This window comes from Eutrema salsugineum, unplaced genomic scaffold (assembly GCF_000478725.1).
Source record: "Eutrema salsugineum unplaced genomic scaffold, Eutsalg1_0 scaffold_20, whole genome shotgun sequence".
NCBI lineage: Eukaryota > Viridiplantae > Streptophyta > Magnoliopsida > Brassicales > Brassicaceae > Eutrema > Eutrema salsugineum.
In genome coordinates this window covers 2531464-2546212 of record NW_006256828.1, presented here as the reverse complement: position 1 = coordinate 2546212, position 14749 = coordinate 2531464, and the positions used below count along the sequence as shown (strand labels likewise).

The 14749-nt window shown below is 36.6% G+C and overlaps 3 protein-coding genes across 3 annotated transcripts; 1 reads left to right on the top strand and 2 right to left on the bottom strand.

Annotated features, from left to right (window-relative positions):
• The first annotated feature begins 88 nt into the window (after window positions 1-88).
• On the top strand, window positions 89-2731 carry LOC18016017 (receptor protein kinase-like protein ZAR1). Its single transcript, XM_006398443.2, has 2 exons — window positions 89-1762; window positions 1842-2731. The coding sequence occupies exons 1-2, from the start codon at window positions 286-288 to the stop codon at window positions 2507-2509; spliced, it is 2145 nt and encodes a 714-aa protein (XP_006398506.1). The 5' UTR covers window positions 89-285; the 3' UTR covers window positions 2510-2731.
• A 36-nt stretch (window positions 2732-2767) lies between these two features.
• LOC18016016 (auxin-responsive protein IAA32) lies at window positions 2768-3825 on the bottom strand. Its single transcript, XM_006398442.2, is given in 5 exon segments — window positions 2768-2866; window positions 2963-3071; window positions 3151-3402; window positions 3506-3767; window positions 3769-3825. Coding segments are annotated over 5 exon segments (747 nt in total). The 3' UTR covers window positions 2768-2799.
• Window positions 3826-4425: 600 nt separating this feature from the next.
• On the bottom strand, window positions 4426-7087 carry LOC18016015 (trithorax group protein osa). The gene is made up of 2 exons (XM_006398441.2): window positions 5710-7087; window positions 4426-5625 (listed from the first exon to the last, which is right to left on the bottom strand). The coding sequence occupies exons 1-2, from the start codon at window positions 7023-7025 to the stop codon at window positions 4785-4787; spliced, it is 2157 nt and encodes a 718-aa protein (XP_006398504.1). The 5' UTR covers window positions 7026-7087; the 3' UTR covers window positions 4426-4784.
• Window positions 7088-14749: the final 7662 nt, after the last annotated feature.

Genomic DNA, 14749 nt, shown 5'->3' with positions numbered 1-14749 from the left:
GCTTCTCTTTTGTCAAACTTTCACCTCTTTTTACTCAATCTTGGTATTTTCTTTTTTTGTTGATTCTCTTCTCCCAATGCTTCATAGGTCCAAAAAACAGAGCTCCTCTACCTTTTGTATTCTTTCTTCCTCCTTTTTCTTCAACGAGAGTATCTTTATTATTCTTTACACTTTACTCTTTACTCCATCACTATCACTATTCACTCCTCTTGCTCTCTCTCTCTCTCTTTCTCTTTGTGTACAAAGCTTTAGCACTCGTCCTTTTGTTCTAGTTTTTCATCTGAAATGTTGGCCTCGTTGATCATCTTCGTTGCTCTTCTCTGCAACTACGTTCCCCATGTGCTTGTGAGTGGCTTAAACGACGAGGGGTTCGCTCTCCTGACGTTTAAGCAGAGCATTTACGAGGATCCTACAGGTTCTCTGAGCAATTGGAACTCATCGGACAACGACGCCTGTTCTTGGAACGGTGTTACTTGCAATGAACTCAAGGTGGTGTCTCTGAGCATCCCAAGGAAGAATCTTTACGGTACTCTCCCTTCTTCTTTAGGCTTTCTCTCCAGTCTCCGTCACTTGAATCTCCGGAGCAATAGGTTTTATGGGTCGTTGCCTATTCAGCTTTTCGAGCTCCAGGGACTCCAAAGTTTAGTACTTTACGGCAATTCCTTTGATGGGTCGGTTTCAGACGAAATCGGTAGGCTTAAGCTTCTTCAGACCTTAGATTTGTCGCAGAATCTCTTTAATGGATCGTTACCACCTTCGATTCTGCAATGCAATAGGCTGAGAACGCTCGATGTCAGCCGAAACAACTTCTCTGGTCCTTTGCCTGATGGGTTTGGCTCAGCGTTTGTCTCTCTGGAGAAACTCGACCTCGCCTTCAACCAATTCAACGGCTCGATCCCCAGTGACATCGGAAACCTCTCTAGTCTGCAAGGAACTGCTGATTTCTCTCATAATCACTTCACAGGCTTAATCCCACCTGCACTGGGAGATCTTCCTGAAAAGGTTTACATTGATCTCACTTTTAATAATCTCTCCGGTCCGATTCCTCAAACCGGTGCTCTGATGAACAGAGGACCAACGGCGTTTATCGGCAACACGGGGCTATGCGGGCCGCCATTGAAGGACCTTTGTCCAGGAGATGAGCTCGGGCATAATGCGTCCTACCCTTTTATCCCAAGCAACAACCAAACCGATGATTCCGATAGTAACTCTGTAACCAAACAGAAATCGAGCGGTTTGAGCAAAAGCGCCGTCATTGCCATTGTTCTTTGCGATGTAATCGGAATATGCCTTGTGGGTTTGCTTTTCACTTACTGCTACTCAAAGTTCTGCGCTTGTAACAACGGGAGCAACTTCGGATTGGAGAAAGAATCCAAGAAAAGAACTGCAGAGTGCCTGTGCTTCCGGAAAGACGAATCGGAAACGCCATCGGAGAACCTGGAGCATTGCGATATTGTGGCCCTCGACGCTCAGGTGGCGTTTAACCTGGAGGAGCTGCTAAAGGCGTCGGCTTTCGTTCTGGGGAAGAGCGGAATCGGCATTGTGTACAAAGTTGTTCTAGAGAACGGGCTCACACTGGCCGTCCGGAGATTAGGTGAAGGAGGGTCTCAGAGATTCAAGGAGTTTCAGACAGAAGTTGAAGCCATAGGGAAACTTAGACATCCTAACATTGCTAGTCTTCGAGCTTATTATTGGTCTGTTGATGAGAAGCTTCTCATCTACGACTATGTTCCCAATGGTAACCTCGCAACCGCTCTTCACGGTGAGTCACTTATCTCATTTCAAGTTGCATCATTCAATTACATCATGTAAAGTCATTATAAGCCTCTGTGTGTGTGTAGGAAAGCCTGGTGTGGTGACTGTTGCTCCGTTGACATGGTGTGAACGGCTTAGGATAGCTAAAGGGATTGCGACAGGGCTTGTTTATCTGCACGAGTTTAGTCCCAAGAAATACGTCCATGGAGATCTCAAGCCCAGCAACATTCTCCTCGGACAGGACATGGAACCTAAGATTTCTGATTTCGGACTAGCACGGTTGGCTAACATTGCTGGAGGATCTTCTCCTACGATACAGTCAAACAGAATCATCCAAACGGAAGAGAGGCAGCAACACCATCACAAGAGCGTATCTTCCGAGTTCACAGCTCACTCTTCATCTGGCTCCTACTATCAGGCACCTGAGACTCTCAAGATGGTAAAACCGTCTCAGAAGTGGGATGTATACTCTTACGGAGTCATTTTACTGGAATTGATCGCGGGTAGGTCTCCAGTAGTAGAGGTGGGGACATTGGAAATGGATCTAGTTCGGTGGGTACAGGTTTGCATTGAGGAGAAGAAACCATTGTGTGATGTTCTTGATCCTTGTTTAGCTCCTGAGGCAGATAAAGAAGACGAGATTGTAGCTGTTCTTAAGATTGCAATTAGTTGCGTGAATAGCAGTCCAGAGAAAAGGCCTACCATGAGGCACGTTTCCGATACTCTCGACAGATTATCCGTGGGAGACGATTGACAGATCTAGAGATTTGCACAGATCTCAGAACATAAAGCTCGTTTTAATAGAGGAAGCTGCAAGTACTTAGAGCTTAGGCCTGATGAAACCAATGTGGTTATCGTTTGTTTTTGTTTTGTTTTCTTATTTGTCCTGTCTTGTTGGTGGTTATTAAGATGTCCCTATCTTCATAATTTTATTTAAAGCTTCGGTTACATCAGATGTTGAATATAAGAATCACAATTGAGCTAATATGAAGATATGGAGAAACAGTAAACGCCCTAGGAGAGGATAGGCTTCGACTTCCAACTTTAAAAGGGAAGAAGAGCATCATTTCTTCTTGCGATTCTCATCCGATTCACGTTTACGACGAACTGCCTATATGTCAAGTTTCAGGCAGATTACAAACGTGGTTTAGTTAAAATGCAACTTTTTGTATATAGAGAAAGTGTAAGACTTGTGGTAAGAGCTTACTTCCATGGAACATCCCCAACATTCCTCCAGATACCTTCTCTATCTCTGTAGACCAAAGAGAAATCAGACTCATCCTGGAACAACCTCAATCCGGACATGGTCTGCATCCCTGCAAATTCAAACTAATGTGGCAAAACCTTCGGAAACATATTTGTAGCTGTAAAGTTAAGACGCAGAGCACAGCTTACCAAACATATTTTCGAGCTGAAGAGCAAGAGTTGAGTAGGTTCCTTGATCAAGAACGCAAATCTTGCGGCCTACCACTAAGCCATCCATATTTACCTTCACATAGGACAATTTGCCTCTGCTCTCTTCTCCATCATTGTAATATCCTTGTGCAAGTCTTTGGTTTCCAGTTTCCTCACTCTTCAGCTGTAAATTGCTGCTATAGCTGGGCTGCGACCAGTCTATGAGCTCACCATACCCGTCCAGACCTATCACTTTGATTCACATAGATATCGTAGATAGCAAGCGTTGGTTAAGTAAACTAAATAACGATTAGGTGAAAGAAATATTCACTTTGAAAGCAGTAAAGAAACTCACTTCTCCCCGATGGGAGGTAAGTATCATGTTGTATGGTCCTAAGGCTGAGACCTAGATCGATTACGCCACCACCTTTCTTTGTGTGCGAATAGTATGAATGAAAGTTGGAAGACACATGAGAAAATTCTGCAGGTGTGTTTGCGTCCATTGATATTTTTTTGATGTCTACAAGTGCAGATAAGAGAAAGGGGGATGAGAAAGAGAGTTCACTGATAAGGAATTTATAGCCTGAAGCTGATGCTGAAAGAGTGTCAGAAGAGTTAAAGAAAAAAAAGACATAACAGAAGACAGGTAAGAGACAGAAGACAAGAAAGACCCATCAAGATTCAGTTTGTGGCCTCTTGTGTTTGATTCCACTGAGTCCAAGGGATGGGGAGCTGACCACAAAGAGATTTGTTTCAGATTTTGTAACCCAACCAGGCACAGCTTCACTCGGTGAACTCTGTATAACAGCATCTGAGTATGACAACTCAATTAAGGAGAGGCTCTCTGTTGCTTGCTTGACTTAGGAGGCAGTAGTCTAGAGCAAGAATACAATATCATGAACCGGCAGTATGGATAGAGAAAGAAAAAAAAAAAAAGAGTTGGGTTTGGGGTTTACGTGATGATACAAATGCTTTCTCTTTCAAAAGGAAAAGTTATGTAGCCAAATTGCAAGACAAGCCGATTTTGTCACTACCTTTTTCTCCCACACCTTGTCTGAGAAGTTGTAGGGTTGTGTGAATGGTGGATCCAAGACCAGACCAAACACATGGATCCCTTATCTGTACTTATGCTCCCATGGATAAGATAAAGCAATGCAGAGGAAACAGGTATTTTTCCAAATACTAAATGTTTTACAAACATCCAAGCATTCTTAAACATATAGACAATTTTAGGGTCTTCAAATCTCCAACAAGTCGGAGAACAAAAAAAAAAAGGAAATGGTTAAGGAGTGAAGCGAGAGCCACTGGGAATCATTTACAGTATAAATGAATGATAATAATATGATATAAGATCCAGGAAAATGGTAAAGCACCAGTATCCATCGAGAAACTATAATGTAAATTCCAAAGAAAGCAGCACTACCTCCTTATTCTCTAATACTCACACAACACTTTTTGACATAATCCATAATACCAAACCAACATGAAGCCAGACTCTTTCTTGATGCAGCAATTTAAAAAATAAAAATAAAAAAAAAGAAAGTAAAAAAAATTATATATTTATATGTTTAAAAAACCAACCCAGGGTTTTCTTCCTCCAAAATTGTGTTCCATCTTCCTCGTGCCTTCGTATGTCACAATGGCTGTGAACTCCGGATCTGTTGAGTCATGTTCTCAGCTGGAAGCTTAGCAGGAGCAGAGCCATCAGGCAACACCATAGCAGGTGGAGGCCCGGTCATTGTCTGGTACTGTGCGTGTCCCAGAGGCTGCGTGTAGTATACCTGTTTATGAGCATTGTCCGCGTATTCATATCCATAGTTGGGAATGCCAGCTGAAGCAGACTGAGGCGGGTGATGAATCTGCGAAAACCCCATGAACTGCTGCTGGCTTGTAGGGATCTGATGAACCATCTGAGCACCGCCCATACCTGTCGCCGTGGTGTAAACCCCAGTCTCAGGTTTGCCACCAGGAACACTTCTCATGTGGTTGTTGGGAGGTGGAGGCATCATGGTGGAACTTGGCGGTGCCTGAGGATGGCTAGAAGGGAGTGACCCTGGAGCCTCGCTCACACTGTAGGGCATAGGTGGGGGAGGAGCAGCGACGTAATAAACAGGGTAAGGCTGCTGATCAAGTTGACCTGGGTGCCTGTGGAAGGACTGTTGCTGCTGGGAAGGGTAAACTTGGATGTAAGTCGGGACAGGACGGCCACTAGAGGGATGGTGATGAATGTATTGTGGTGGAGCAGCGTGTATGAACTGCTGCAGCTGTGGCTGAGATTGTGTAGATTGTTGTTGCTCGAATTGAGGGTTAATGATGTAGCCTGGCTCCTGATTCTGATTCTGGGATAAGAGTGTGTTTGGATCCGAAGGGTTGATCAAACCAGCAACTACAGTGGAACCAGAAGGCATCTGAGATATGGGTTCTTGGTAAGCCGAAGTTTTTGGGTGGAACATTGGGTTGTTCATGCTGCTATCACTGTGAGGCATTTTAGCAAAACACATATCAGAACCTAACCAATCTAGCTCTACACCATCAGCATTTGAGGGGAAAAAAGAGTACCTTGAAACGGAATTGGGTGATGGTAGCTCGTGTCCTCCACCGCTATTTGATTTCACCTGATGAGCTTGCTGAGGAGCAAGATTCTGCGGCTGCGAACGTGGAGTCGGAGGCTTTCTGTATCCAGCAGCAACACCGTGATCAGATCTCTCGTCGTCTAAGATAACCCTCGTCTGGAACTCGCTTGACGCGGTCGCCGCGCTCACCGGCGCAGCTGGGAGAGCGATTGTAACAGGCATCGGAGGTGGTGACGAGATCGCCGCAAATCCGTCTTCCTGCTGATGCTGGAGCTGCTTATTATTCCCGACGTTAAATCGTGCGAACTGTTCCTCGATGCCCAGTCTCTGATCCTGCATCCCCCTAGCCCCGCCGGATTCCTCTACGTGGACACGAATCGGCGGCAGATTCGCGAGCGAGGGTGAAGAAGAAGTTGACCCAAAAGACGAGGAAGTATCCAACATCGGAGAATCCGGCAAGTTGTGCACATCTTGCCCTCCTTGCTGCTGCGGCGGAGGCTGCTGGATTTGTTGTTGCTGCTGCTGCTGCTTGGCGCTTTTAACGGAACCATCGTCATTATTGACACTGGAATCGAGATTGTTTCCGTTTTCTCCGGAATTAGAGCGTTGAGCAAGAGCATCGTCCAAACCAAGTAAACGATTGACGTTTGTATCGGAATCTGAGAATCCTCTATTGAGGAGGCCAGCGCTATTGAGAGCGTTGAGGAACCAATCGTCGCTCTTGGCCGAGCTCTCGAGGATCTGACCCATCGACTGAGTTGCTTCCGGCTTGGCCGTGAAGAGAAACAAACGGAGACGCGAGGGTTTGGTGGAATTGGAGGCGGAGATCGTACGGTCATACTCCTCGATCATGTTGTCGAGATCCTCGTCAGTGGTGACGGAGATGAGGGAATCGAGGTCTTCGCTGGGTAACTGGTACTTGAGCGTGAAGGAGCGACCGTTGAGGAGCGTGTTGGAGAGACGAGCGACGAGGGAAGAGAGAGAGGAGTTACGGTCGACGACGACGATGCGGGTGTCGCCGCCCATGTAACAGAGGGATTTATCGTGAGGACGAGGAAGGATATGACCGCCGTAGCTGCACATAAGACGGAGTTTAGAAGAGACGGCGCTTCCGCCGCCGCCGCCGCCGGAGGGAGCAGGGAGATCGTCCCAGCCATCGGTGGTTCGAGACCTAGGGGAAGAGTCTAGAGACTCGGGGTAAGATGACGTCACGTGAGGAGGAGGAGGAACAGGCACGGTGGTTGTGGGAACGACGGTGGAAGCCACCGCTGTGGAGGAGAGAGAAGGAGGCGGTGGTTCCATAGGAGAGAGAGAGAGAAAAGGGAAAATTGAAAGCGAAATTGAAAAAAAAAAAGGGCAAAAAATTGAGTGGGGAGTTGATATTCTAATAGAGAGAGAGAGTTATAGCTAGTCCACGACTTGTAAACTACAGCTGTTTTCTTTTTCCTTCTTTTTTATTTTTTATTTATATATTTTCCTCAATTTAATTTATTTACGGTATATTCTGCTTTACGGCTTTGGCATTTACGGATTTACCCAATAATGGTCATATTCCTTTCTCTTTCAAACTAATTTCTTTCGCTATTTCTTTTTAACCAATCAAAATATTTAGTTATGTTATTAGGGTCAAAAATCTCACTTAGATTTCCTCGAAAATCTATTCTATTAAAACAGAAGCACATTTACATCCAAACATTCCCAAAGTTTTTTTATAATATTTTATTTTATTTTTATATTTAATTTCCGAAATTAGTTATTAATTTAGATATTTTTAGATTTCATAAAATCTAGATCATCTTTAATTTAAATTTCAAATTATTAAAAATTTAATTAAATTTAGTTACAAAAATTTGCATTCAATTTAATTTAAATTCAAAAAATTCAAAAAAAATATAATTAAATTTTATTACGAAATTTAGATAATAATTTTAATACTTTAAAATTTCTTAAATACAGGAAAGATTTAATTTTAAATTTTAAATTTTAATAATATTTTTATAAAAATGCATAGTAAATAAATATTTTATTGTATTTTATCACAAACAATCGGTCTAAAATATCAAATATTTGAGATTAATAAATATTTATATTATACAATAATATGATCGAGCTGATATAAGATATATATATATATATAAGGTTCATGAGATAATTTATTAAAATATGTAAGATATTAAGATGATTTGAGACAATTAAACTAACAGGTTAGCCCGTTTATATATATATATATATATATACATTTTTTAATAGCACAAATAGTAAATAAATATCTTATTATATTTTTTCATAATCAAATTGGTCCAAATATTCCATATTAGTAAATATTTATAGGGTTATACAATTATAATTATAGTCTTATACGGGTTAGTTTGTCAAAACATGTAAAATATTAAAAATGATTTAAGACAACTAAACTAAACGGATGGATTAGCAAATTCATAGATATATAGATTATTTATGTGTAAATCTAAATTCACATAATAACAAAATTTATAATTAACATTAGATCAATGTATACTTAATTAATATATACTCTTATTCTACTAATATATAAATTTTACTGTTTAAAATTAAAATATGATAACAATTTTTTGATTTAAAAAAATAAATAACAAAAAAAAATTATATCTAAACAAAAAAGATAAATGTAACTTATATTAAAAATAAAAAATAAAACATTCTCGTGTGGACGCACGGGATTAAAATCTAGTATTTATTAAATCTCAAGCTGTGAAAACGCACATGATCAAATCTAGCAAATTTATGTGATTTATTGCTAAAATATTTTTGTCTTTGTTTTCTTCAAAATACCAATAAAATTCTCAGAAAGATTGATATTCTCTAATATGTGTATGATCACAACAAAATTGTGTTTTTTTATTAAAAAAAACTAACTTAAAATTGATTTAATATCATAAATCTAGTAAATTTTTGTAATTGTATTAGAGATTTGTGTTTTTAACGGAATGGATTATCACACACCATTAAATATCTGCATGATTTTGTGTTTTTCGCAAGTTTTTTTTTTTTTTTTTTTTGCTTTGGGAGTGGGTCACCGCTCGCCATGTTTGATATCTACGACGACGAGTAAAGGATTTATTTTGTTGTAAAGGATTGATCTTATGAGCGAATTATTCGGTTGTATACTTGTATATATATTTTGACAGATTGATGTGAGAAAACGCATCCTTCAGCTGTTGTGACTTGTGGGAGACTACTTCATTGTGTATTTCTGTGCCTAGTGATATTTACGTGAAAATTTCAAGTTATTATTGGCTAATTTATACTCCCGACATTGATTTCGAAGAAAAGAAAAACATGAAATATGATTTTTTTGCAATTTAATTTATACATTTTGTAATCTTGAAATTTATAAAAGTATTTCATTTTTCAAGTGTTTTTGTTTTAGAAAATGTGAATTTATACCAAAAATAAAATGTTTCCTTATAATTGGTGTAGCAGAATTGTTTGTTTTGGACCAAAAATAAGAATATATATATATATATATATCTATAAATAAAACAAATATGAGTGGAAAAATTTTAGAACTAGTTAAATAAACATAAATGAAGCAAGTAGACAATAGGATGCTAGATTTTGTTTGTGATCCACGCCAAGTTGCCAACAAAGTGTGAGGGTGGTGCGATCAATCAGGCTGGAGGTAGATTCAAATGTTGAATAAGTACCTTCATGCAATCGTGTATCTTACACTAATTAAGTTGGCTCTCCAACTTACTCAAATTAGATAAAAAATAAACAATAATTAATTAGATTTTGTTTATGTTGGTTTTTATCTTGATAACTTTTCCAAGTTCTCAGAAGTTGATTTTATATCAGATATTTTTATGAATTATTTTGTTAGTTAAAGATCTATATTCAAATATGTTCATTGTAATTTAAATCATGGTTGGCCACCTGTAAACACCTTGAATGATAAGAAAATTCGAATATTCACAAGTCTTAAAATTTATCAGACCGAGTTACTTTAGATTCTCCTAATTATATCCTAATTATATATATATATAAACAGTCTTACCAATACCTACTTAACGTACTAACTACAACAAACAATGTTTATTTTTTTGTTTGGAGAACTACAAACGTTTAGATGTTTCTTCTATGTAACGTATTCTTTCCATCAAAATAAATAAACAGTACATTACAAAAAAAAAGTTGTAACACACATTTATAGAGCACATGTAAATTGTGAATAACCCCAAAACAAATACAGAGATACTGTATATCTTGGCACATAGCAAATGCACGGGATTTATACCTTTTCCAATCACTTTTCACAATTAAAAAAAAAAATCGTATATCAAAAATTAATGTTGTTAAATACGTTGATAATTTAAAACCTGATTCGATAATCTTCACAAACTACTTTATGGTTAATAAAGGTGAGGGAGTTGCAAATTACTAATCAGGAATTAAAACAACCTGTGGTGGGGTCACATTATTTGACAGCAGGCCTACTGATTGGCTCCACGCTGGATCTGCAGGCGAAAGAGGTGCACAGATCCTCTGTGTCATCCTCCATTTGCTCTCTCTGTAATCTTATTCGTTGGATTCATCTCCTATGCTATTAAGATTGCATCTAACGGTTTATCTAGATACGGTGTCCCCACACGACTGTAAAACGGAAACACCGCAACAACCATAAACAAAAGGAATATACCTTTCACGACTTTCATATAAACCCAAACTTTACGTTTAATTTAATAATCACCCTCTACAATGTCCTATAATATTATTATTTAGTGTTGCTGTTTTTCCTCCTTAATTAAAGGATATCGATCATTATACCATAAAATTAACATGGAGAAGAAAAAGTGTTTGTGAGGAGCATATTAATAGTTTAATACCATAAGAGCTATACAATTTTAAGGGTTTAAATGGTAATATTAAATTGTGTGGTTTTTAGAAATTTTTTGAATTTTACTTATTTACTACCACTTAACCATTTTAACTAAATTATAGTACGTTTTTTGTCTTTTATTAATTAAAATATTAATATAACATATGAGTTTTGTAAAAAAGTGAAATATATAGTGTACAGTAATTACACATCTCTTTTTTTATTTTATACATTTCTGTTATTGTGTTCTGTTATATCTAATACGTTTTTAATTAAAAATTATATTTTAAATTGAAAATTCAATATTTTAATTTTATTGAGATATTCAATTCTGTTCAAAAATATAATGTTTAATCTTTTATAACATCTAACAAATATTTTTATCTCATGTATTACTTTGTTTCACCAATCAAATATTATTATATACCGTTTATTATATATAAATCGCATTTGTTTTATAAATTTATTTTCTTGTATGTACTGCAATTAAACTGTATTACATTCTTAAACTGATTTTCTTGCACAAATAAAACGTTGCCACCATTCAAACCTTAAATTTCTGATATTACATGCACATAGATGATTGGTATCATTCTTATATAACATAAAAGCAGATATTACAATCAAACTATACTGTAAACGTATTATGATTTTTTAACGATCTTAAATCTCGATAGATAATTGAAACACCGATTTGAATAATAAAAACAAAGTTGATATCAATTTTAGACATTTATGTTCCTCCAAAAGCGTTAATAATAGAATTTCTCAGTCTCGCTTATAAAGTAATAAAAACTCTCGAAACCTTAAAAACTAATGACTCAAGCTTAGTCCAAATCTTCAAAAACACTCAGGTTTTAGTCCAAAACTATTCTTTTTAAAACCTAGCCACACTCAAATGCTTACCTTATTAATTACCCAATCAAGATAAAAAGTTAAAAGCCAACAATAACAAAATCTAATTAGTAATATAATATTACTACAGATTCTGCCAGATAAAATTGCTAGATTGTTTCAGGAACTTCTAGTCCAAGCGGTCTGCATTGGATGCGACATGGGTTCGACCTCTTTTCCTCAATACGAGGTTAAAAAGATTTAACGAGGCATGTTGAAAGATTCTTAAAAAACCTGCGAAAACGATAATAAATATACATTTTTAAAAAATACGTCGGTTATATCATATGGGCCAAACAGCCGTAACTGTGGAGCCATCTCAGTACGTGACGTCATCATTCTCTTTATTTTCCATCGTTAATTAGAAAATTTGAGTTATCAAAGTAACAAAACAAAAATGTTAGAGAGAAAATAAGGTTAATAAAAAAAGAGTGAGAAAAAATGTACAATGCCATTTTCACGCGCTCTGGAGGCGCGTATAGTCAAAGTCGCGTGAGTAAAAAAAAAAGTCGCGTCAAAGCTCCAGGCGGCGCTCATGCAAGTTACAGTTCGTAATTGTGGTGGGATAAATCAGTTAATCACTAAACTAACTAATGGGGTAAGTAATTTATCAATTCACCCCCTCCCCCTAGTCTTTTGCACTTTAATCCCCTTTTTTTATTATGTACCTCATTAACCCCCAAGTGTATTTTTTAATAGATGACATAAACAACGATATATTCCGAATCACATTCGATATCAAATATGAATGATGATATGACATTTAAAAATAAATCAATTATACGAGGATCATGAAATCATGTCACAAGATGGCTTGTGGATAAAGTTTTTCGATATAAAAAATAAGACGCCATCTAAAAAGATAGACTATAGATCATAGTTTTATATTATTGGAATTAAAAGTGGGTGAGTGGGTGTAGGTTGATTAATTAACTAACTATAAGAGAGGCTCGAAGGCAAACAAAGCTTGCAAGCTATATCAAAACTTAATATAGTTACAACCAATTCCATTAGATTTACATTTCGTTACCCAAAAGTAAATGTTGAATAAAAACCTGATATGTGCATATAATTTTCCGTCCCATTTTTCCCCCAGTTTTAGTCAAACTATCATTTTATTAATTTGAATTTTCTATATTTCCCAACGGGTCAACTATCTAGCTATGACAATAATACATGTTCAGATTATTATATAATTCGCTGTGTGAAGGAGACTACGACCTTTTTGAAAACTAATAATATAAATAAGCATTCATTGAAAAGTAAGTAACGTCCCCTTCAAAGCTAACCTTCCATTAATTTCATACAAACGAACGATACAATCATATATGCATCCAAAAGAGGTTGTTTTTGACAAAGATGGGAGGTTGGAAATTCCGAAAATGGTAGATACGTTTTGTTCTTAAGGAAAATGATCATCCCGAAATTATTATACATACAGATACAGTGATACAGAACTAGTTCTTGGAGGGTCCACCACGTTACATGTCGATTAAATGGATATAACCAAAAAAAAAAACAATATGATTATCCATTTTCTCTTTCATGTATATATCAATGAAACATTTTGGGAAAAGAAAAATAGAAGACAACGTCTACAAAAAGCAAAACAATAATAGCAATATATACCCACAGATAATTGTATAATTAGTTCTCTCTTCTAAACATTGTTTGTTGTTCACTGTTTATGTGGAAAACCCCAATTAACCCTTTTCTTTTTTATCTTATTACATTCTTTCTTTCAATTCCTTCAATTATAAAAAAATAAAAAAAAAAGAAAGAAAAGAAGAAGAAGAACGATGAAGGATGGAGTAGGTTGAAGTGTAAATTGGTGATATTGACAATGACAGTGAAAACAGTAGTCCATGGTGAAGGTGGTAACGGCTATAACGACGGCGACGATAGTGAAACAACGGCGACGAATATGACTCCACCATCATATTGGTTATGCTGGTAGACGATGGTGATTGTGCAGTGCCGGTGACATTGGTGATGACACAATGGTCACCGTATTGGTATAAAATATTGGTTTTGTTATTAGCAAATATTATTTTTATTACAACGTTAACAGGTATTAATTTCATTGTTAACATGTTACAAAATATCATATATTATTTGTTAGCACGTTAACAACCAACAAATAATATTGTTAACACGTTAACAAGCATCATATCTTATTGTTATCACGTTAACAAATCTCATATATTATTGTTAACACGTTATTAGTATCAGATATTAATGTTAACATGTTAACAAATAGTTATCTATTAAAAGTTAACATCTTATCTAAATGTAAGCTTGTTGTTGTATCATTCTATATCATATATATATATAATTGTTATCATGTCAATTATATAATTTTATCGCGATATAGTAGTTATCATGTTAAACAAATAGTTAACCACCATATTTTCAAACTGTATATAACTTTTTGATGATGAACAGTATCTGTCGATAAAAAATATATGATGAACAATATCATCAGAAGCTGGCGATGAACAGTGTTACTGACATATCTTGTCGGAAAACAAAAATCTCAGACAAATGGCATTTGTGTAAATATGTAATAGAAAGGATATTTTTGGTTGTTTTTTATTTTCTCTTTCCTATATATTTAATTTTTAGTTATCCATTGTATTTAGTTAATTTTTAAGTTATTCTTTGGTATTGAATTAATTAACTCAAAGGAAAATGGGTGCCACTGTCATTACAGTCGATGATATATAAGGCAAAGTAGCATATTATAAGATTCATAAACTTGAAAAGGATCCTATTCGAACATCTAACTGTTCAAGAGAATGCATAAAACTTGTGTATTCCTTTCAATGGACGGGTCATCGTCTATAAACTAGAATTGACTTTGTCTTTGTATATGGTGAACTAATATGCAATAGACGTAGGAGTGTGCGTTACTAAGTGAGGGATATTAGACTATGTTTTAAGAAAAATGAAAGGCTCAGCATGACAGCATCCGTAGTCAACACAATCATTTTGGCTTACCTTTACTGATTGCTTCTCACACAGTCACACTTGTCTGTTTTCGTCTGTTATATCAGTGGCGGAGCCACATGTAACAACATGGGAGCATTTGACCCCAACAAAATTTAAAAAACTGGTGTATTTTAATAAGCTCTATGTTAATGCCCCACTTATAAATCTGTGTATATCCCTATTTGCCCATAATGAATAAAATTTCTCCCTTCGCCACTGTGTTATATAAGCAATTTAACAAGATGGCTAGTCTGAACAAATTAGCCGTGAATCTAATGTTGGG

What these genes read in the sequence shown, in the direction of transcription:
- LOC18016015 (XM_006398441.2), bottom strand. Translation starts at nt 7,025, where the DNA reads ATGGAACCACCGCCTCCTTCTCTCTCCTCCACAGCGGTGGCTTCCACC. An exon ending in TCACCCAATTCCGTTTCAAG is followed by an intron (nt 5,626 to 5,709) that starts GTACTCTTTTTT and finishes AATGCCTCACAG; the next exon opens with TGATAGCAGCATGAACAACC.
- LOC18016017 (XM_006398443.2), top strand. Translation starts at nt 286, where the DNA reads ATGTTGGCCTCGTTGATCATCTTCGTTGCTCTTCTCTGCAACTACGTT. An exon ending in CCTCGCAACCGCTCTTCACG is followed by an intron (nt 1,763 to 1,841) that starts GTGAGTCACTTA and finishes GTGTGTGTGTAG; the next exon opens with GAAAGCCTGGTGTGGTGACT.